The sequence below is a fragment of the Aspergillus fischeri genome, genomic scaffold (genome assembly GCF_000149645.3).
Source record: "Aspergillus fischeri NRRL 181 1099437636247 genomic scaffold, whole genome shotgun sequence".
In the NCBI taxonomy this organism is placed as follows: domain Eukaryota; kingdom Fungi; phylum Ascomycota; class Eurotiomycetes; order Eurotiales; family Aspergillaceae; genus Aspergillus; species Aspergillus fischeri.
The window spans coordinates 2,618,331-2,640,152 of NW_001509772.1; the positions used below are offsets into that span (position 1 = coordinate 2,618,331).

General features: G+C 48.8%; 5 protein-coding genes across 5 annotated transcripts; 3 read left to right on the top strand and 2 right to left on the bottom strand.

Annotated features, from left to right (window-relative positions):
* Positions 1-2,313: 2,313 nt before the first annotated feature.
* NFIA_041500 (uncharacterized protein) lies at positions 2,314-2,802 on the bottom strand (the record flags this gene model as incomplete). Its single annotated transcript, XM_001266468.1, has 1 exon — positions 2,314-2,802. One exon carries the CDS (start codon positions 2,800-2,802, stop codon positions 2,314-2,316), a length of 489 nt encoding a protein of 162 aa, XP_001266469.1.
* A 3,352-nt stretch (positions 2,803-6,154) lies between these two features.
* On the top strand, positions 6,155-7,854 carry NFIA_041510 (beta-ketoacyl reductase; the record flags this gene model as incomplete). The annotated part of the gene is made up of 2 exons (XM_001266469.1): positions 6,155-7,565; positions 7,649-7,854. The coding sequence occupies 2 exons, from the start codon at positions 6,155-6,157 to the stop codon at positions 7,852-7,854; spliced, it is 1,617 nt and encodes a 538-aa protein (XP_001266470.1).
* Positions 7,855-8,851: 997 nt separating this feature from the next.
* On the top strand, positions 8,852-10,794 carry NFIA_041520 (MDR family MFS transporter; the record flags this gene model as incomplete). Its single annotated transcript, XM_001266470.1, has 7 exons — positions 8,852-9,070; positions 9,136-9,212; positions 9,277-9,328; positions 9,397-9,667; positions 9,744-10,247; positions 10,307-10,467; positions 10,528-10,794. The coding sequence occupies 7 exons, from the start codon at positions 8,852-8,854 to the stop codon at positions 10,792-10,794; spliced, it is 1,551 nt and encodes a 516-aa protein (XP_001266471.1).
* A 517-nt stretch (positions 10,795-11,311) lies between these two features.
* On the bottom strand, positions 11,312-12,451 carry NFIA_041530 (uncharacterized protein; the record flags this gene model as incomplete). The annotated part of the gene is made up of 3 exons (XM_001266471.1): positions 11,312-11,724; positions 11,859-12,019; positions 12,381-12,451. 3 exons carry the CDS (start codon positions 12,449-12,451, stop codon positions 11,312-11,314), a joined length of 645 nt encoding a protein of 214 aa, XP_001266472.1.
* Positions 12,452-15,759: 3,308 nt separating this feature from the next.
* On the top strand, positions 15,760-21,714 carry NFIA_041540 (uncharacterized protein; the record flags this gene model as incomplete). Its single annotated transcript, XM_001266472.1, has 4 exons — positions 15,760-16,197; positions 16,252-16,591; positions 16,652-16,927; positions 16,997-21,714. 4 exons carry the CDS (start codon positions 15,760-15,762, stop codon positions 21,712-21,714), a joined length of 5,772 nt encoding a protein of 1,923 aa, XP_001266473.1.
* Positions 21,715-21,822: the final 108 nt, after the last annotated feature.

A 21,822-nucleotide genomic window follows, 5' to 3' on the forward strand; every position in this document is an offset into this window, starting at 1 on the left:
GCTTGAGAACAACATCTTTATATCTCATCTTGGTCACAAGTCCCTGGACATCCCACCGGAAAAGTACTGCAAAAGGTACCGACTGTTTCAGTGTGTGTCTCTCAGTTGATGCCAGGTTTGGCAATTTTCCATTGGGTGATATCCCATCAGACTGCATTCTGCGGAACACATTCTTGGTCCTCTTCAAAGGTTGAGAAAGGTCGAGGGGTCGAGGGGTCGAGGCGCCTCTGGTTCTCATGCTTCACTTCCGGCTAAATATGGTAATATCAACCGACTCTGGGCATTTGCGGGGTTTCAAAATTGAATTGTTCCTAGTGGTCAGTGTGAATCAGAGGATTCTTTAGTCTCAAAATACAACCAATAGGAGTATCCGTAAGCATGGTGTCGGATCACTTTATCCACTATGGATCGATCAGACGATTATCGAGATACCTTCTCCCCAGATTTTCAGAGACTTGAGCTTTACAGTACCACAGGAATGGTCATCACGAGTCACTGTTAAACGGCTTAAGGCCATGACACCCTGCCAAGACTGCATGTGGCCCACTATGTGCTTATAGGGTCCGTTCTATGCATGTGGACGCAAATAAGATTTTGGCAATCCCACCAGATCTATTCTGGACCGTAAGAAATCGCTAAGAGGTTCTAACTAGGCTGTGCGAGGGAGAAACGGGATCACGTGACCCAGCCTGCCTGAGGCTGTTCGCGAGTGCTCAGTGAGTTCGAGCATTCAGCGGGCCTGCCCGCTACATTGGCTATATTAAAGTAGTCTTTATAAGGCTATTATTCTAAGTAAGTTTTAATATAGTTAATATAGAGGTATCTAGTAGGTATTATTATACTATAAATAACTCTTATAGCTTTCTTAAGATTTATATTCCTAAGATGGCAGTAGTATAAATACTAGAATTTTATAAAGTGTTACGGTCTTTTCTTCCATGCACTTCCCTTTCTGGTTTCCTTGAGGTTATACCTACCTGACATATTCGAGTGGCATGGTCCGTCTATGACACTGGATATCACGTGTTCTTCCAGCTTGGTGGCCGTTCACCAAGTAGTTCAAGCTCTCCGGGTAGGAACCTCTTAATTGGCCATTACCACTGGAACAAACCTCCTGCTTTTGCCTATGAGATATATCTTAGAAAGCAAGCTTGGCATGCTCTCTCATACAGGACACTATTAGATGTGGGATGCTAATACTGATAGTTATGCCTGTGGTGAAGGGGTAGCAGCTGTTCTATTAAAGAAATTAAGTAATGTAATTGCGGATGGGGATGATATCTAATCATCATCTGTGAAACTGGGGTTAATCAGGATGGGAAGACTAAAGGAATTACCATGCCAAGTGCAATTATGTAGGCTGCTTTGAGGTTAGCAATCTCCACGGACGAAGGACGTTTCGCAGCTCTAGGAGCTAACAGCAAGAAGTGCCAACGACTAGATAGAAGACGATGTGATAATATAGTGTTCAGGGTCATGATGGACTGATGCCCCACCCTAGGCAGGAAAGGAGTGCCAGAGACGCAGAGTGTATAACCCTCTCCGGTTCTCATCAAGGTAAGTGATTAAACCATACTTTAGCCATCAAGAATTTGAAGCAGGCAGTACGGAGAGGAGAGTGTGATTACCCAGCATTCTCAGCAATGATGGCTAGAGTCAATCTGGAGATCCCTGATTGTCTTGGACAACACCTGCTTCATCTTGCAGCCCAACAAGGGGATAAGCAGTGTGTTATAACTTTGTTGGCCAGCAACATACATATGGAGGCACGGTGCAACAATGGTCCGACGGCACTGTACCTCGCCTCCTGGAGAGGCTCAGCATCAGTTGATAGATTGCTGTTAGACCATAGTAGCGATGTGTCCGCAAAAGATAAGTACGGAAACATTACACTACACATCACTGCATGCATGGATTTTGAATCTATCGTCCGGCTCCTCATCGAGAAGAAAGGTCCTGTCAACGCGGAGGGTCACAACAATCTCACCCCTCTACATTAGGCGACAATGAACGGGCACAAAGCGGTGCTGGAGTACCAGCTACGTTCCATCTGTATCGCTTTATATAATTTCTATTACGGTACAGGAAGTACCAATCATCCCCTGGTAGCTGAAATTGGTTTGGACCGATGTGTCTTCATTTTTTGGATGGCTAGGGTCAGAACGGGAAGTGCTAATGGTAATAAGGCGGTGGTAGAGCAAGGCTCCGTTACATAAGACTGCAACCGAAGTAGCGACACTCGTTGTTCTGGTATATCTCGCCAATTTGGGCAGCCCGTCTCATTGAAGTGAAGGACAGTGTATCAACACATATTTACTTAAAGGAATCCTTGTTGGCAATGATATAATCCACTATCTCTGGCACCTTGACTGCAGCGATAATATTGACGGTACTTGGTGCAAGGTTGTCAGAAAACCGAGATTTCACTGCCGGGAAAATCTCCTTTGCAATTGCAAGCTTGTCAGGTCCGTCCTCTTTGTCAATATCGTCATGGATTCGCTTCTTGGCGTCCTTGTCTAGCTTCCCCCAGACAGAATTGGACAAGAGTTTGAGCGATGGTATTTTATCTTTCTGAAGCTTCATCGCTACGTCAAAGAACAGGCCCAGATGGAGCGGTTTCGCAAAATTGAATGTGGTGTCTTCATAAATCTGGACGAGATGATGTCTTGCTTCATCGCTGTTTGGCAGTGTCAAGTTGTTTTTGGCCGTGTATGTACTGTCTTCATCAGCTGTGGCAGGCAGGCCAGCTTTGAGGTGTTCGGGGAGACTCGAGAAGGAAGCGCCAGCTTTCATCAGCACCATCCTATCTTGTGCTTGTCAGAACTCTTTGCCATGCAGCCGATGGAAGCCTTCAGAGGGAGAATTACCAAACGCAGCAAGTACCTGCCATGCTTCGACCTCGGTAGTTTTGGATGGGTGGCTTTGCATTTTCGCAGCAACTTAAACAGTTCGCTGATACTAAGCAGTGAAAGTGTATACTTGTTCTCAGAACAAAAACTCGGTGCGTTTGCGTTCTTGCTTAGACAAAGGTGCGGCCTCATCCGGAATATAGGACAAATATCGATTATATAGAGGATGACGAGGTTGTAATTTGTGAGGGGTACATGGTATGCTCTCGTCAGCTGTTAGAGCAAACATTGATCCTTGCTCCCCAACACTGAATACAGGGATTAGTCCTAAGTCTAGCCATGCCGATTTCCTCTGAGAGCGTACTTTTTCACGGTTTCCATGTCACCAGACCATAACTTATGTGCAGGCCATCATCAGCAGCTCCGCCCGAACTGAGAAGAGGGGATTAGATGTGGTTGGCTGCCTTGTTCTTCAAGATGATGTGATATTGAACAAGCATATTGCCTCACTCATACCCATGCCACTGCTTATGTCTTTTGCAAGCCATCATCAGCAGGCTCTGCCTGAATTGAGAAGAGGGGATTTAGATGTGGTTGGCCGCCTCGTTCTTCAAGATAATGTGGTATTGAACGAGCGGATTGCCTCACTCTCATGTCTTTTGCATGTCACCATCAACAGGATCGAACCGAATCGGAAAGAACGGATTATATGTTGTTTGCTAGCCACAACTAGTAAACCGATGTTAGTCCAAACAATTAGTACACCCCTCCTTCCCTGTAGCCCATAGGCATTGCTGCAACCATCATATAAAGAGCAGAGAAAGGCCATACAAAATCGTCAAGAGATATTTCACTCTTCCGCTCGTTGGCCATTTCAACTTCCCAGTCATTGTCTGAGGGTCAGTCGGAATGATACACGATACAGTTACCTGCTTTGGTGGAATCCCGAGCTTTCCTAATTCTAAATAAACGCGGCTAACATTGTTTGCAGATCTTCAAGTCCTCCAACATGGAGGTGTGAAGTGGGAACAATTGTCACCCAGTCTTCAACAGGATGCAATCCTTGCTGCCCAGTGGAAGGAAGCTGAGGAATCAGGCACCGCGGCCGATGACGCTGATGCATGGACACTGCCAACGGACGACGAATGTATCCTTTTCTGGACCCAACTCTACCAAGCTGAGACAATAAACGGGTTCAAGTCTCTCCATTTCGTCCAGACTGTGTATAGCGGTACCCGCCCGTATGGTAACTCCTCGGCGTCTGCTTCTCTTGAAGGGGTTATAGAACCTGTTTTCGGATTGCCGGATATTAACAAGCTGGTGGAAATGGTCTGGGACCTAATTCCCACATTCATTCGAGCACAAATCAAAGTCTGGGTGAAGGCCAAGAATAGCCAACCAATTGCCAAGGCAATCAGCAGCTTTGTGGCAACCGTCATTAGCCCCCTGGGGATTCCGGCTTTTCTTGTGAATGGTATAGTTGGGATTCTTGTTCCTCAGCTTGTTTCCCTACTCTTCCAGATAGTTGATGATTTGCCGGACTGAAATGCATTGGAAACACCGACGGCTAAAATTCACTTGATGGACAGTCAATTCTGACAGTTTCAGTCCTTATGTTTTAAGCTCCCTTCCCGACATCTTCTCGAGATCAAATTTCAGAAGTCATGTGGACCTTCCCACAGAAGCATTTCAGTAACCTATGCCTAGTTCCATCCGCTAGTACATATGAAAAGTAAGCGTACAGGTGATGGTGGTTGCCGTCGTTGTTTTCATTTACCCAAACCCATTTGAGTGCCTAGGACTTAAGCCTCGCTAAACCCGCCCAGGTTATTAATATTGCCATCATTGTTGTTATAATGGTTTCACATCCTGTTACTCGTATACTAACATGAAGACCAAAGAAAACCTTAAATATTGACATAATTCGATATAATGACACAATCATGTACGGGTTCGTTGACCCCCGGAGATGGAATAAGACATCAGTTCCATATTGGTTACCACAACAAAGCCCCATCTGGCTAAGCTTCTACCTGCTTACATGCGTTATGCAGCTGGGCGAGATGTACGTGGCAGTCACGAAAGGCACTTCCATTCGGATCGTTGATTCAGATGATACTTCAGCTTTCCGGCTTCTGTCTCCACTAATTTCAGTCCCAAAAGTCTGCATCTTGATAGTGGTCGAAATGATTGTTGATTTTTTGACGCGTCGCAGATACGCGGAGGACCCCCTATGGGATTTCCTATCCGCTGTGCGGGCCCTCCATGGCGCGGATTTGGTCCACCGGGCCTGAGAGCTTTTGTGCATATCTCATGAGGCATAGGATAGTACAAACATAACCTTATCCCCCGCAAAGCAGCTAATACACAAGAGCGCCGAGCGTGGTATTCAGGGAAAATGACTGCCCTATGACTTCGATGACAAGACACTGAAGAAGGGCGCGTGTTCCTGCTTCTATACAAACCATAGTTCCTGCTAGAGTTTAGAACTTAACTGATGCCCCTTTCGCGAAGGCTTATATATAAGTACCATGGGAAGATAGTCACAAAACAAAATAGGGACATTGTGGAAATGATTTATATTCCTAATGACCTATTAGCATCCGTCTCAGCGGTGGACGAGCAGCACCATTGCAACCACCAATGCCCTTCCTTTAACGAGCTGGACCACTAAGGGGGTAATATTCATGTGCAGAAAAAGTGATTATTGACCATAAGCTGGTCGGATGGTGGAGCGCACCCACCGATGATAAGATATGGTCATCTAAGCCAGACATGCACCACCATTGATGAAGGAATGGGAGATGTATCTCTTTTAGGAAACTGTAAGACAGATGGCAGTTCACGCAGCCCCTCTAGCAGATCTAGTCTTCGAGAAGAGCCATTTTACATGATATATGAGGCAACTTTGCCGCAGGGCCTTTGTAGCTGTCAGTATACTCAAGCATCTTTTCATGCACGACCACAACGGACATATAAGAGGTTTAGCTACCAAAATTCATTGCCCGTTGGCCAACCTTATAGAGTACCCCCCGCGAAATACGAAAAAGCTGTGTCAGAAGTCTATATAACAGGGCCACACTCATGAAGATTAAGCATTAGTAGAGATACTGGCGTTAGCTGCTATTCAAATATGGAGTATACAAAGGTCCTTTTATTATTTGTGTACTTTGTTCTAGCGGGTATACCTCTGTGGAAAGGAGCAGTATTATGGCTCTACTAGCTCATGCAGTCACAATATCGCTGCACTTTTGCCTGGTGGGAGTACTCTTGTAGTCCATGAACCGGACCCAGGGCTTGCGTCGATGCTCTCTCGTCACCTGTCCACTTTGGGTTCGCGTGTGGTTTTTACCACCTCAAACTCGCAGTTGCTCAAGAGGAACTGGTTGCTGCTGCATCCACGTACTCCTGACCGCCAACTGAGAGCAGCGCCCTCCAAAGATGTATCGGTGTATCTCGACCTGTCCGATGACTGGTCAACGTTGCAAGGTGCAGAAACGTTGGGCAGCAGAATCGCTGCCTGTCTCCCTCATCTTTGTGAAAAATATGACGGGTCTGTGTTAGGCGCTCGCGAATCCACCCAGCGGCCTGGGTGGCATGATAAGAGTGTTCACCAGCTGCTTGTGAATGACAATGCGTTTGCTGTGGCCCAGCTGAATGGTGTTCCGGACGGAATGCCACTGCGATTGTATCCTTTGGGTCACATTGTGAGCAATACGCGAGTCCTCGAACCTATGAGCCTCGTCGATTGGCATTCCAAATCCAAGGTCCCGGTCCAGGTTGAGCCCATCTTCACCCGAAATGACCTGTTTCAACCGAACAAGACCTATTGGCTCCTCGGTCTGGCAGGAGATCTCGGTCGTTCACTCTGTGATTTCATGGTTACTCGCGGTGCTCGACATGTTGTCCTCAGCAGTCGAAACCCGGTGGCTGACACTCAATGGGTTGAGGAACATGCGTTTCAAGGGGCGAATGTCACCTACCTGAAGGCAGATATTACCGACCGAGCTGATCTCGAACGGGCCCGGCAGGAGCTGCTTCGAACTGCGCCTCCGATCGCAGGTGTAGCCAATGGTGCGCTCGTCTTGCGCGACAAGGGTCTAATTAACATGGATCTGGGCACCTTCCATGCCAACACTCGATGCAAGGTGGAGGGCACGACATACCTTGATGAAATGTTCCCTGACAACACGTTGGACTTTTTTATTGCGTTCTCCTCTATCAGCGCTACGGTCGGAAACATGGGCCAAATGGCATACACTGCGGCCAATATGTTCATGAAAGCGCTTATTTCACAGCGGCCTCATCGCAATTTGGCGGGATCTGTCATAGACATCTCTCAGGTCTTTGGTGTCGGCTATGTCGAGTGCGAGATGAAACTTCAGAACGCGATGAGCCGTGAACAAGTAATCCGACTGATGGATAAATCCGGCACTATCATCATGTCGGAACCGGATCTCCATCAGCTGTTCGCCGAAGCCGTGATCTCCGGTCGCCCCGACTCCCAGCTCGATCCTAATATCATCACCGGAGTCCAGGCAATGACTAGTGCGGAGTCCAAAGACGCCCTATGGCGTAACAAGCCTCGGTTCGGCCATTTCATTCAGGATGGTGGCGCTGTCAAACTGCCCAGTGCGACGAAGACGGCGACAGTGCCCGTGAAAACACAGCTCGAAGCCGCCAAGGACGCGGAGGAGATGTCGGCAATTCTCAAAGGTAAGCAAATTCCATTCCATGGGGATTCGTCAATTCACTAACGAATTCGCACCCCCTCAGCCGCCTTAACTGCAAAACTCAAGAGCAGTCTTTGATGAATGATGAGATGATCGGCGAGACGACTCCTCTCATCGATCTGGGCGTTGACTCACTCGTCGCGGTCGAGATTCGAACATGGTTTGCACAAGAGGTGTCCATGGACGTGGCAGTGCTCAAGATCTTGGGCGGACCATCGATCCAAGAATTGGTTGACGACACTTTGTCAAAGTTGCTCCCTGTTCTTGCATGAAGGGCCATCGGCTGGACAATGACGCAGTCAGAATCCATGCATTGTCATGGGGACCCGTTGTGAGGAAGAAAGAGTTGAGCGATGATAGATAGAAAAGATATTTGATTGCTTCTTGTATTGCTGGCATTCAAATCTCCAAGCAGCTGGTTAACTAGGACTTTACTTGTAGCTGGTAGCATTAATTTTTAACGAATACCTTGGTGACTGAATGTACTTTCTTTCAGGCCGAGGGGACCAGCACCTCCTCGATTGCGGGATTCGAGGTCAGATTCGATCTAGCTGGCCTGCAATGTCTGCTCTGTAGTGGAATAGCTGATATATCACGATATGAACGATATCTATGGTTGAACCGCATTGTTTCCGATGGCTCCATGCTGGACAACCATTAGTCTCGCCAGGCTTACACCAGTGGGAGGATCATGTAAACACAGCCGAGGGCCCGAGTTGAACTTAACTAATCAATTTAAGCGCTAAACTAGGCACTAAAATATGCAGCAAAGTATGCATAGCGCAAACGAATGAGCATCCAAAATTGGTTTTATGCGGCGCTCAGCCTGATCGGGGAACATCCTCTATGGGAATGTAAATATGAATTCCACTAGCCTGGGGGCTTCGATAATGGGCAGAATAGCTGATTTACACGAACAATCTCCATCTCCAATGGATGTGGGCAGTTCATTGACCTTGAATGCTGCTGCGAATGGGCACTGTGCGGAATCTGTTCTCTGATTCGCTAGTGAAACACTACCAGGGATGGTGGGATCTGTGACACACTCTCAATGATCACTTTCAGGATAATGAGTTATCAGCTGTGGTGATATTGATATTTTGACTATGCTGTATGCCTGCCCTGTTATAAAAAGGTCCTTGGAACCTCCCCCTTCCCACACGACCTCATCACAACCATCTCTTCACTCCTCCCCAAGGCCCTCAATTCTTTTGCGTGCCTTTTACAAAATCTTCCTTGATTAGACAACGGTACACATTCAAGTCAGTCATGTCTGTCTGTGCGCTAGAAAGTGCCGCTGAAGCTGGACGCCCACTGGACACGGAGAAGATGCCTGATGCTCAAAACCATGGACCAGCATCGGCCAGTGGTCCTGATGAATCGGGTTCTCAATACCCCTATCTGAGGGGGATTCCTTTGTATAATCTCATCACAGCTCTAATTGTGGGAATGCTGCTCCTGGGCCTGGATATAAATGTGGTCGCAACAGTGAGTTTCCATAGAAGTGTGTTTGCTGTAGTAGGGTTTACTAAACACAGATACAATAACGCAAGGCCGTTCCCACAATCTCGAACTACTTTGACAGTTTTAAGGACGTGAACTGGTATGGTTCGGCCTTCCTTCTGGCTCTGTAAGATGCCCCTCCGACGTTCTGTGTTCAGATTTATTTTTCTGTTCTGACACTGACTGGTCAGATGTGCAACGCAACCGCTTGCAGGCAAGATGTATACTTTATTCCCCTTGAAAGTATGTTCCCTCAGTTACGCTCTATATGAGCACAGATACCACAACAACTCACTCTTCTCCTTCAAAAGTACCTGTATGTCGGTTTTATGGCCATCTTTGAGCTCGGAAACCTCATCTGTGCGCTCTCAACGTCAAGCAACATGGTCATCGCTGGCCGGACTGTTGCAGGGTTCGGGGCTTCAGGCCTTTTCAATGGAGCAGTCGTTATTCTGACAGCGTGCTCCCCTCCCAAGATTCGACCTCTTGTAACAGCTTGTGGAATCTCTATGATCGCAATAGGGGGTATTGTTGGCCCACTGGTTGGGGGTGCCTTTACTGAGCATGTCAGCTGGCGTTGGTGTGAGTTTTTCTTTTCAGCGTATGGTCGTATTGTGCGTGCATTATGAAATACTAACCAGCGAGTGCTGATACCTAGGCTTTTGGGTTTTCCTCCCATTTGGTGGCGTCACCATGCTCATTATGCTGGTTCTCCGCGTCCCCGAGCAAACGACCAAGCCACCTATGAGCTCGGTTCTCGTCAAACTTCCCAGAGAGCTCGATCTCTTGGGCTTTGCTCTCTTCGCCATTGCCTGTACCATGTTTCTGACTGCCATCAATTGGGGTGGAGCAACCTACCCCTGGAGCTCGGCAAAAGTGATTGGTCTTCTCTGTGGAAGTGGTGGTATACTGGCACTCTTCATCACATGGGCTATCCATCAGGGTGAGGAAGCCTTAATTCCACCTCATATTCTTCGCGAGCGGAATCTTTTCTTTGGCTGCTGGATCTCCGGTCTGCAAGGCGGCGCCACCATCATGGTGGGTTACTACCTACCTTTATGGTTTCAGGCTATCAAGGGAGCCTCGCCGACCGATAGTGGCCTCATGATGCTGCCGACAATGATAAGTCAGATCCTAGGTTCAATGACATCGGGCGCACTTGGTAAAGTGAATCCAATCTCTCTTTGAAATGTGGACTTCGAATGCTAACTTGTTCTGCAGTTCGCAAGCTCCATTACGTTCCCCCTTGGGCGATCATCGGTAGTGTGATGACAGCAGTCGGATCCGGACTCATGACCACATTCACAGCAGATACGAGCAAGGCAAAGTGGATCGGTTATCAGATCATTGCAGGGTTCGGACGGGGTGCAGCGTTGAACACGGTTAGTAGTTGGTGCCTGGATGGAACCTGACACAATGCAAGGCCTGACAGCATTTTCTAGCCCATCGTCGCAAGCCAAGAATATCTAAGCGCCGACTCCATTGCTATTGCCAGTTCTGCTATTGCTTTGTGTCAATATCTGACTGGGTCCATTGCCATCTCCGTGGCGCAAACTATCTTCCAGAATGGCTTGACGCCAGCTCTGGAAAAGTACGCGCCCAATGTTGATCCAGCTGCTGGCGCTACAGGATATGCCGATGTTTACCTGCTGACCAGCTCCCTGGAGTTCGATTCGCGTATAATAAAGCATTGGTCAAGGTCTTTGTGAGTACCATTGTTTCTATGTTACCTGTAATCTGAAAGTATTCAAAGCTGACTGGCCTACCGCCATAGTTTCTCCCCACGGCTACTGCTGCTGTGGCTGCCTTGCTGAGCTTTGGCTTTCTCTTGGAAGAAAATTGGAGTAGAGGAGCACAAAGAAATGCCTCCAGCTGTTTCAGATGATGTCCAGGGTAAGTAGGGATATTGGCATTGCTCATTTTCTCCAAATATTTAATATGACTGGCTACTTCTCTCCCGGTTCATCCCCATCTGAAAGACCCAAGACCGCTCACCTTTCATGAAGTTATATCTTCAATCATGTCTATATCAGAGAGAATAAGGTATAGATAGATTAAATACAGGCAGTTCACTATCTTCCAAACATAATTGTAAAGATTCTAACGCGAAACAGGTTCATTGGACATGCTGAGCTAGCTGCAGTTCGACTGTTTATCTATATAGTAGTTACTAAGTACGTAACCTAAGTCCGTAGAGCAGCCTCCCCAGTCCTGAACCCTAAGAACCTAAGAAGCACTGCCAGAGACCTTCCTGCCTAAGATCATCTTCAGCGGTATGCTGGGCACAACCCCCCCCCCCCCATCAATCTGCGCAGCATACGCTTCCCAAAGTCGAGCAGACGCGCTCCGTGCTTCTTCCTCATTTTTGACAGTTTGACCTCTCAGTAGAGCATAATATAATGCAGCCTTTGCGCCGGCCTTTGTCCACTCCCGCACATGATTGACGAGGTCCAGTCTGTTGATAGAGTTATAATCCTCCACGATGACGTCTACCAGCCCCAGCTCTTTGAAGGCTTGCTCAATTTTAATGGACGGAGCATTCGTGAGTTCGGACGCTATAGAGGAAGCACGCATGATCTCTCTGACTTTGGTCGTGGTTTCCGAAGGAGGGTTGAAAGAGAGATCTCGCGTCTCGATCTCTTCCCATTGGAAGAAACCACCGGGCTTTTCCAAGAAGATCAAATCAGATGAATAAATTAAAAGCAACCAGAGATTCTTCTATCCAAAAGGGAGAAGGGAGGATAGGGGTGGGGTTTGGTTAGGTAAAACTTACTCAACAATGCAGCAACATTCATAGCCGCCACCCGGATATCATCTTTCTTGACCGCCAACACCATCAATCTAACATGGACCACATCGTAGGGGTTATGGAACTTATTTGGAAACGGCTCTAAAATGTCATGGACGGTATAGCACGTATCAGTCTTGGATTCGCTGGAAAATGCGCAGCAGATATGTCAAACCCGGCATATTCCCGTTCTGTGAGGGAGGAAGTTGATTCGAGGTCGGGTTCGAGTTTCTCAGCGATGTCGTCTAACCAGATCCTGGTTGTTTCCTAATCAGGACAAAATCCATTCCAACCAAAGTGTGGGTATTTTTTCTTGATGGGATTGTTCGCTTACCCTGATCCCGTTCCGATGTCTGCGAGTCTACCGATGGCAGCTTTTGGGATATGAGGATGGAGCAAGTTCCCGTTGCAGAGGCTTAGAAGCAATTCATGTTGCTTATTCAACCTTGAAATGTGTTATTTAATGAGAAAAAGGTTCAATCAGGATATAGAAAGGAGGCCTCTAACCTTTGCCTTTCAAAGCCATTGCGGTTGAACAGGTAAACCTCTTCTGTACTGGCCGTAGGGGTGGTTGCCATGGTGCTGGTGATGATGTATCTAACGAATCTGAGCGATGTACTCCAATAAATACTCACAGATTTAATTATTGATATTTGTAATGATGGTGCCTGCCTAGTGCACAGCACGTTCGGTATTCAAGACCAATTTTCTTTCTCTAAGCCAAGACAAGGATTAGGTATTGGCCCATCCATCATCAATTCGCTCCAGCTCAGCAACAGGAAATCCGTCGGGATCAAAGAAATCGCCGGGTGGAGGAGTCCTATGTACATACTGAACAAGCATCCTCATTCACTGCATTCAGTAACCCCAAGGGGCTTTATTATAGAGTATTCAGGGTGTGGTATGATACAATCTATTCTAGGAACCGTGATTCTTAAATATCCTAATAAGTAAACTGGCAGGAGAATACCCATTGAAGAACTAACGACCAAGGAAACCAGAAAAGTCAGCAACTTTTCATTATCAAGCTGAGCTTCCCACTATAAACCTAAAGGAAATTATTACAAGTCCAGCGTCAGACATTATTGAAGCCCCTTAGGATAGATAATTATGATCTCCAGAGATCAACAAAGAAAAGGAAACAAAACACGCAGCTAATTATGATCTTCACGTTCTTGCTATTCCCTCACTTGGCAGCTCTATTCTTCGCCTACAGTGTCTGTCTTGCTATTTATCGACTCTACTTTGCAAAGCAGGTAAAAAGCGAAGTCACTGAGCTAGCTCTATGTTGGTGAATAGCGCGATTTTTGGTACTACACCGAGATCTATTGTGTTCATTTAAGGGGGTGGGCCGTGTGCTCTGTTGATGAGGGCTCAATTCTCGCGGTCACCGGGCCGTTCAAATCAATCGGTGCATGGCCTGAAATGGGGTCATGGTAGAGTAATTCTTATAGAGTCGCCGTTCTGCTAGACCTTTTCTTCAAGTCCTGGGATTCAAACTCCAAAGTATTGCCTCACTTTTTCCATGCAGTTCGTCGGTAGGTATCAAGATGTTGGCATATTGGCATTTGGGCAATTCGGCTCCCCTTTCGACAGCTTCACTATCCAAATCCAATACATCGCGCCGTCATTGATGTTCAACTGCTTAGCGGAGGGCGTTGACTTGGAACAGACTCCGGGATGATGAAGGTGAGGACGGCTAAGATGACGTGATACTGAGTATCATGGCAGATAACCAGCAAAGCCCCAAAATGTCAAGAGCTGATTGTGTTCTGAAATTGTACACTTTAAGGTGAGGACAAGATAATATGATCAAGCTTTACTCGCAACAACCTGTGACCGGCTGTAACTTAATTTGGCTTTGGAAGGCGGCCCTGATATTCACGCTTATGGCCACGGGCTTCTGCAGCTAATGATAATGCGGTTGCTAGACCTTTATTAAGGGCAGTCAATGGGCTACCACAGCTGCTGCTGCTGGTGTTGCAGGCACTGCTGGCTGTTGATGTGGTATCGCGCGGAGTCTTGTCTGTCATTGTAAATGCGGCTATCTGGCTTCTGGTATGGATGAACATGATTTGATGATAGCCTTGCAGGCATATTGTGTAATGTGGGCTGGCGGTAGCTGGAAGATTTGATGTTGAGTTTGGGATATTCATCACTTCCAGAATAAGGCTAGGAATGAGTTCCATGAACTCATGACTCGGCCAACCTTGGGCTTGGCTGGCCTCAGTTCCCGTGTGGTACGCGTAACCGAGCAGCTGTGAATGACGGATCCGCTGAGCAGATGTATGTATAATGTTCATCTCTTGCAGTTGACGTCTTGACGCCCAATGCTCAACCCATGTCTGGGCAGGCGCTTCATGCTTAATGACAGAAGATTACGCCCGAAGCATACTCCGCTTGCCTTTCCCATTTTCTCGACTAACAAAAGGCATATTGGTCCTGGTACACCTGCGGTTGGAATAGATTGGAGAAATAATCCGTCGACAGGATGCTGGACTGATGTTGACATCCACATAATACCGGTAGTCTACATCTTCCACAGCAATTCGCCAGTTAGACGTGCTGAGGCAAAGAAAAGGTAGTAGCTGATGTTTTGCGATCAGTTAGCTAGCTAGCTAACAGTACGTCAAATGAACCAGACCCTCGACCTGTTTCAGCCCATCAGGCAGCCCGACTCTGGTGGAGACTACGCCCTTTATGACTGCTCGACCCATCTAAGTTCCCAAAGAACCCTACTCGCAGTCCAGAGGGGCGAGCGGGCGATCCACGCACTTTAACCACCCCGGGTAAGGAGCCATTTGTGCCAGGCTCGCGGCTTTCTCGTCGTTTGATACATGAATTATACTGCAAGGTAAAGACAGGATGACGGCCGTCAAGGTGGCAAATCTTCAAGGTTGCCCCCAGACATGATACATTGGGAAGTTATTTCACCTACAAAGACTGTGGCGAGTACGTTTTCAGCCCATTGACGAAGATAGATTCTGTCATCCAAGTCGTTGACTAAGATACGGAGATGAGAGATCCACTAAGTTAGTTCAATATGAAATCACAATGATATGCGGGGCGAAAGATTTGGACCCATGGCATTGGTGTTGTTTGTGTAACATACTGCATGCGGATATTCCCGCACGCTGAAGTGAACCTTATTTTATGAGCCGTTCATCTTCCATTTGAGGAATTGGTACATCAGAGGAATTTTTTATTCGCCTGACTCACTACGGGCCAAGCAGATCTCGAAGCATCATAGGATAGATTGCATGGCGCTATGGTATCAGGTCAATTGAGATTGAGATACGAAATCCGATATGGATGGATGTAAATGAACAACCCTCGAAGTAGGAAAAAAAGGGCGGACGTAAGAAATGGATATGAAGCTGTATCCTGGTGAATCTGCCACCCTTTGCCCAAGTTCGAACTGCAAACCCGAGTCCCACAGCCACTACCCTTGCTCTACACGCCACCGTTAGCCAAAGTCTACCAAGGAGGTATGCTAGCGAACCACAAGTCCACGACACCCGCCACTTCTGTCTAGAACTGGTCATACCGAAAACAAAGAAAGAAAAATCACTACCTTGGAGGGGTCGTTCTCAGGTAGCCTCCATTCTATCCTACTAGTTTTGCTGAATCCTACGAAGAAGTCTTCCTATGTAGGATACAGGATACGTCATTAATACCTAGACCTAGTGGCTGATATGGTGGGTGAAGCACATCATACTGACATACAATATATTACACAGGTCAATGCTACAGAGGTATAAAATGCATCTCGCACGCGCCATACCTCATAGACGAGTTCTTATTCATTTTGTCTCGGATTCAAAGACAGATGTTCATTTCCATACAAACAACTTACCTCAAGGTGTAGTGTCTCAACACAGAAGTAATGGCCACCTCGTTTCAAGCTCACGTTCACCACCCCTTCGAGGCCCCATCTTCGGACTTACTTCTAAATGCCCGGCGCGTCCCCGGCATCACAGGGGACGGAATGCAATCCACTGTCTTCCAGCATGATGCGCAACAGTCCAGCGGCGAGGGCATTTCCACCCTCGCCAATCTTGTGCAATCGCTGGGACGTAGGAGCGGTGGTAAAGTGACCTCATCAAACATCATCAGCGCGGACTATGAGGCGATTCAGAAATGGATCCGCTCAGAGCGAATGCGAAAGCTGCCTCCAGAGGGTAGTAGTTATGATAAAGTTCTTGTCTGGGCGCGCTTGTTTATAGAGCGTCTGCATAGGTTTGACTCGGCAATTCAGCATTTTGAGGGGGACAGTCATATGGCAGCTGAGTTGGCGTACATCCACTGCGCGAGTCTTCTTGAGGTGAGTCTTACTACCGAGGAGCCAGGGGCAAGAATATTAATGTCAACCGTGTAGTTGGGAGATGAAAATTCTAGTGCTCTCTTGGATGTTTTTGGTTTTTTCTATCGTTGCTCGACCAGTCTGGAGAATTTACTGCACCGAACGGAGTTATTCACGGTTTCGCAAAACATCAAAGACCAGCTGATCCTCGCTTTGGCGGACCTGGTTACCTTGGTTGTCGGGGTCGCAAGCCACTGTCATCTGTCCCTTGGCAGCCTGGCCACGGGATCGGTCTCGATTGATATCTATAGTACTTTCAATGCGTCTATTGGGAGTTTTCGCGCTCGGTGTGAGGATGTATCGGAGATGATGTGGAGACATCAGCTGTTGGGGGCTGGTCTCCATGAGGATAAGGGTATCATTTTCATTCTCTTGTTGCGCGTCCGCCACGCTGGATGCTAACACACGGCCCTAGTGACTCAAGTGAAGACAATCAAGAACTGGCTCGAGCCGGAAGATACCGTTTTGAGCAGTATCACCGAATTCACAGCGCACTTTGCCCAGGAAAGGGAGGAGTCAACGTGCCTATGGATGGCACCGTATCTGACAGGTTTCCTTAAGAGCGATCAGAAGACCCTGTTCATCTGCGGCAAGCCGGGAGCTGGCAAGACCATTTTGGCGACGGTGATCAATGACTACCTGCAATATCCTATCGGGGGCGTCACGTACAGCTCCATATTTGTTCCGATCAGTGAGTCAAACACTGCCTTGCAGCTCCAAGGACTTATTTTCTAACAATCATACGCTAATCATTGTCCAGATGCACGCATAGATGCCAGTACGACTCCATGCGCAATGGCAAAGTCCATCCTTCATCAGCTGTTCTCGGCACATATTGGCAACGTGCAGCTGTATGAAATTCTCGCAGATGCGTATGGCCGCTGCCAAAAGTCAACTCTTGACGAGCAGTACGATAATGTCCTCTGGCATTCGCTCGGACTTGCCCTCCAAGCCAGTCTGAAGGGTGCGAAAGAACTCGTCCTCGTCGTCGATGGAGCAGACGAAGCAAGCTGTGGACAGACTGCTCTGGTCAATCGGCTCAGAGACGCGACCTCGAACGCGTCCAACCTGAAGCTGATTATTCTCGGCACACAGAAGCAGGAGACCTCCCCTACCCAGACTGCAGTGCATGTTACTCCAGAACTGATTTTCGATGACGTTGCCGCAGTCGTCCGGAAGATCTTCCAAAGCTGCTCGGCATTTGGGGAGCTGCCCGAAGCACAGCAGGAGATCAGCGTAACCCAGATCGCAGAGGCTGCCAATGGCTCCTTTTTGTGGGCTAAGCTTGCCGCGAAAAGGATCAGAGACGAGAACCCGCCTCACGGGCATGGTTTCCTGAAAACCGTTGACGCGTTGGCCAAGGCAGGGCTCTCTATTACGGATCTGGTCGTTCATCGACTAGACTCCAAAGTGTCGGACGAGGCAAAGAGAATGGTGATGTGGCTCGCAACTGCCACGCGTCCTTTGACGCTACGGGAGTTGTCTGCGCTTTCGTCTGTTCGAGTGGATAAGAGCACGATCACCGAGGCAGGGGCGGATCCGCTCTCGCTTTTGCGACCCCTTGTGTCTCTGGTCTTCTGCCAAAATAACACTGTCTCCTTGCGACATGGACAGATCCGCGCAGCCATCATAGACACCGTCCACAAAGGCAAACTGTTCCCAGCCGTCGGGGATAGGCATACGGATCTCGTCCGCAGGTTGCTTCTCTACGTCAAGCTGAATATAACAGACGACGATGAGCTGTCTGAGACTCCAATAAGCCCACAGAGGACGTCCAGGCTCCTGGAGCGGTTCCCACTTCTGGACTTCGCCCTGCGGTACTGGGTGGATCACGCGAGAAGCGCGCTGGGGACTGAAACAGATCAGCAGGTCCGCACAGTAGGAAAGGAAATTTCGCCATTCATCCCCACCAAGCCAGTTGTACCACTGCTAGAAATGACTGTATGGCAAGCAAAACCAACTCCGGTGCTGCTGTCCTTGCACAGAGTTCAAACTCGCCTCTACCGGCAGACACTCACCGTCGACCATCCGGCAACTCAGCAGGCGATCATCTGCCAAGCAGTCTTCTACCGCGAATTACGGGATATAGTTCCTACTGAAGCTAGCCATATCTTCTACCAGGCGGCGATTGTATGCCAAAAAGCGCTCTCCGGCCAGCACGTCATCACCAGGAGGATGGCCCAGGACTTCCTCGAAAGCACCGCCAATCAAGTCACCAAGTCACGGACGGAGATTATGATAAGGCGGACTGAGATGCTTCAGCTCCTTGTAGAATGCTACAAGGTGCAGTATGGACAGAATAGTAAGATTGTCATTTCGACATTGACACAACTCGTGGAGCATTTGAAGTATATCAAGGAAGAGCACAAGGCGCAGCAAATCGCAGCTTCACTGGAAACAAGTCTCACGGAGACTACGGCATCGCGGCAGCCTATGTCCCACCAGCCCGATGAGTCGTTGCTCGTTCAGCTTCATGGCCGAAAGCCCTGCGTTCAGGAAGGCACAAGTTTTGCTCCAGATGACATTGAAGCCGATGAGCTTATCTCGCAAACAACGAGTTCATACCTTTACTCCTCTCTGTACAGTGAGATTGAGAGCCAGGTGCAGTCCATCAAAGAGGAGACAGCAAGCTGGTCCGAGTCCACGACGACAGAGTCGAGTTCTCAAGAAATCATTTCCAGTATATCTGACGCGAGCTCCTCTTCCATCACAGCGGCTCAGAGTCTTGTCGAAATGTACTTGTCCCAGCATCAATGGCAGGATGCAACGAAAGCTCTGAAGGCGATTCTGCTCCGTGTTTGGCCGTCCTTCTTTACTTCATCAATCCAAGACGTGGAGCTTCCGTCGGAGAACGTCGATCACTGCATTCACCTGGCACAGCGCCTGAGGAACTGCTATCGCGTCAGAGGCCGTTCAGCAAAAATGGAGGACATCTCCCTTCGTCTCTATCACAGCATCCGGCGAGGCCGCCCTATTGGAAATGAGCTGCGAGAGCGAGTCACAAGGGATCTTCTACAATTGTATGAGCGTAGATCTCACACTGACAAGCTGATCCGCATCCATCAGGATATACTGGACGATTTGACGAAGAAATTTAGAGAAGATCATCCTGCGGTCCTCAAAGAACTTCGGACATTAGCGGACCTTACACAGCCGCGCTCAGCTTCCGTCGGCTACCATCGCCGAATCGTCCAGATCCTGAACAAGGAGTCCGACACCTGTCACTCTGACGCTTTCGAGTCTCTTCTCATCGTAGCGACAGAGCTTTTGGACCAGGGACGCTACTCCGAAGCGCGAGAGTACTGGAAAACCTTGTTCAATACCCTCCGACAGCCAAACATTAACCAGAAAATTCGAGACCCGGAGTTCGTCAAATCAGTCTATGAGCGGTACACTCAATGTTTGCGTATGGCACACACGGAGCTCCATGTTATACACGATGTGACAGTTCAGTATCGCCACATCTGTGAGACGAGATTTGGAGCCACTGCCTCGATCACCATCCAGTCTACGAACACATTGCTGGAGATCTGTCGGGAATCCAAGCGATACGAAGACGAAGCCGTAAAACTGTGCGAACAACTCCTCAGTACCCAATCCGTCGATGCCGAGATCGACAAAGAAGAACTCCAGGCAATCCTGGATGCTTATCACGAAGAGCAATACTCATCAATGGCGTCGGCAAGTGTCGAATCTATGACCTCCGAGCAGGTACAGCGAGTGATCACCATCCGAGAGAAACGGCTATCTACTGTACAGTCTACCTGCGGATGGGCCCATCAGAACTCCCTGTCTGAGATGAAGGAGCTGATATCCCTATATAATAAACGAGGGGAGACGCAAACAGCCGTGTCGCTGCTCCAAAGAGCGACTCTCCAAATTGTTTCGAAGGAAACCTCTGCAACCAAACTCGCAGCTGCCGCCCAGACCATTGCGTCCAGCTATATCGCGATGGATCAGGCCGAACGGGCAAAGGAGCTCTCCGAGGAGCTCTACCGTCAAATTGTGATCAAGGAAGCCGGCGCCATGGATCTCGTCCTGCCTTCTGGTGGCCATCGGAGCTTGGTCTTCCTCGCGCATTTTCAATACGCTGTTCGAGAACATAAAGAGCGCTCGCTCACGGTAAGCGACTTTCATTCGGCTCTGTGTGCTGAGTACGTTTACTTTGAGCGATACCGATCAGTAGCTCGCTCCAAGTCCAGTACACTAGAGGCCATGCTAGGCAGTGCTGCTCGCCTGTATGGACTTCTTCGCGCCAGAAGACAGGAGTCGATGGCCGCCCATCTTGTAGAAGATGTCGCGAACTCCTTCATCGCGAGCGAGAAGGAAAAGGTCCAGGTGAGCTTCGGTGAGGCCAAGGCCTTTATCGACACTCTTCTGGAGTACTTTAGCATGCATGCCAGTAAAAACTTGCTGCGGTCCGTGGCCATCGCATGCTACCGCCGTGTGACGCAGCTCCTCGCCACACGAGACCACCAGGTTGCCTGCGACCTGGCTGTGACCACATTCAAGTACATTCAGGCGCACAATGGATTCTCCTCCTCACTGAGCGTCGTTAGACTCATCTTTAATCTGGGTCTAGCTATCTCTGGGCAGGATCTGAAGCCGCGTCCAGAGGCAGCGACAAGAAAGCAAATGCTCAACGTGTCAGGAACCATTATGAGCGCAACGCTGGGATACTGCAAGCAAGCCAACATCGACCTCACCCAACTGGACCTCGTGACACTGAACAAGCTGATCAAGATCTTGGACGCTCAAAGCGATTATGCCAACCTCGCCTGGCTCCTCACGGGGCTCTGGAACAGTCGCGATCGGTACCCGCCCTCGCAGCAGGAGGCGACATACACACTCGCGCTGGGACGCATGCTCGTCATTACCCGGTATCTGATGGGCGAGTACATGGCCGCCATCCGACTAGCCGAGGACATCGTATACAACTGCGCCCGTGTGCATGGCCCCCAGCACCCAAGCACCGATGAGATGACCGTGCTCCTATCCCAGATGTACACCAGCGTGGCCCAGGGATACCAGGGTCGAAAGGAGCGCCGCGAACTCGCATACCGGTACTATAAGAAAGCCGCGGCACTGCACGAGAACGCGCTCCGAGCCTTCATTGATCCCACCTCCTTGGCTTCACCGGCGATGGAGGAAGGAGCGAGCTCGCCTGGTTCTGAGTACGGACCGCGTAGTCCCGGCGAGAGACCGGAGGATTCGGGCAAGTATGTCCGGCAGCACCTGCATTTGCTCAAGCTAGCGGTGGAGCGTCTGGGTAATTGGCCCAAGGACTATACGGAGTATGAGAGGCTCAATTCCGCTCTCTTCCAGGCGTTTGGAGACGATCTCAAGGGTGTTGAGGGGGTGGACAAGTGGGATTTGAAGAACTTTGGTTCTGGTCGGGCCGAAGCCAGCGACGATTTGATTTCACCCAAATCGCATCCACCATTTGGTCTGGGTGAACAGTTCGCGATTGCTGTTTGACGTGTTGATCGTCGCTTCTAAAATTCGATTGATCCAGTCCTATCTGTACTTTGTCTTCCTCCTGTTCGAAAAGTTTGACTGTGTCCTAGTCTTTCTTTGACTGATCTT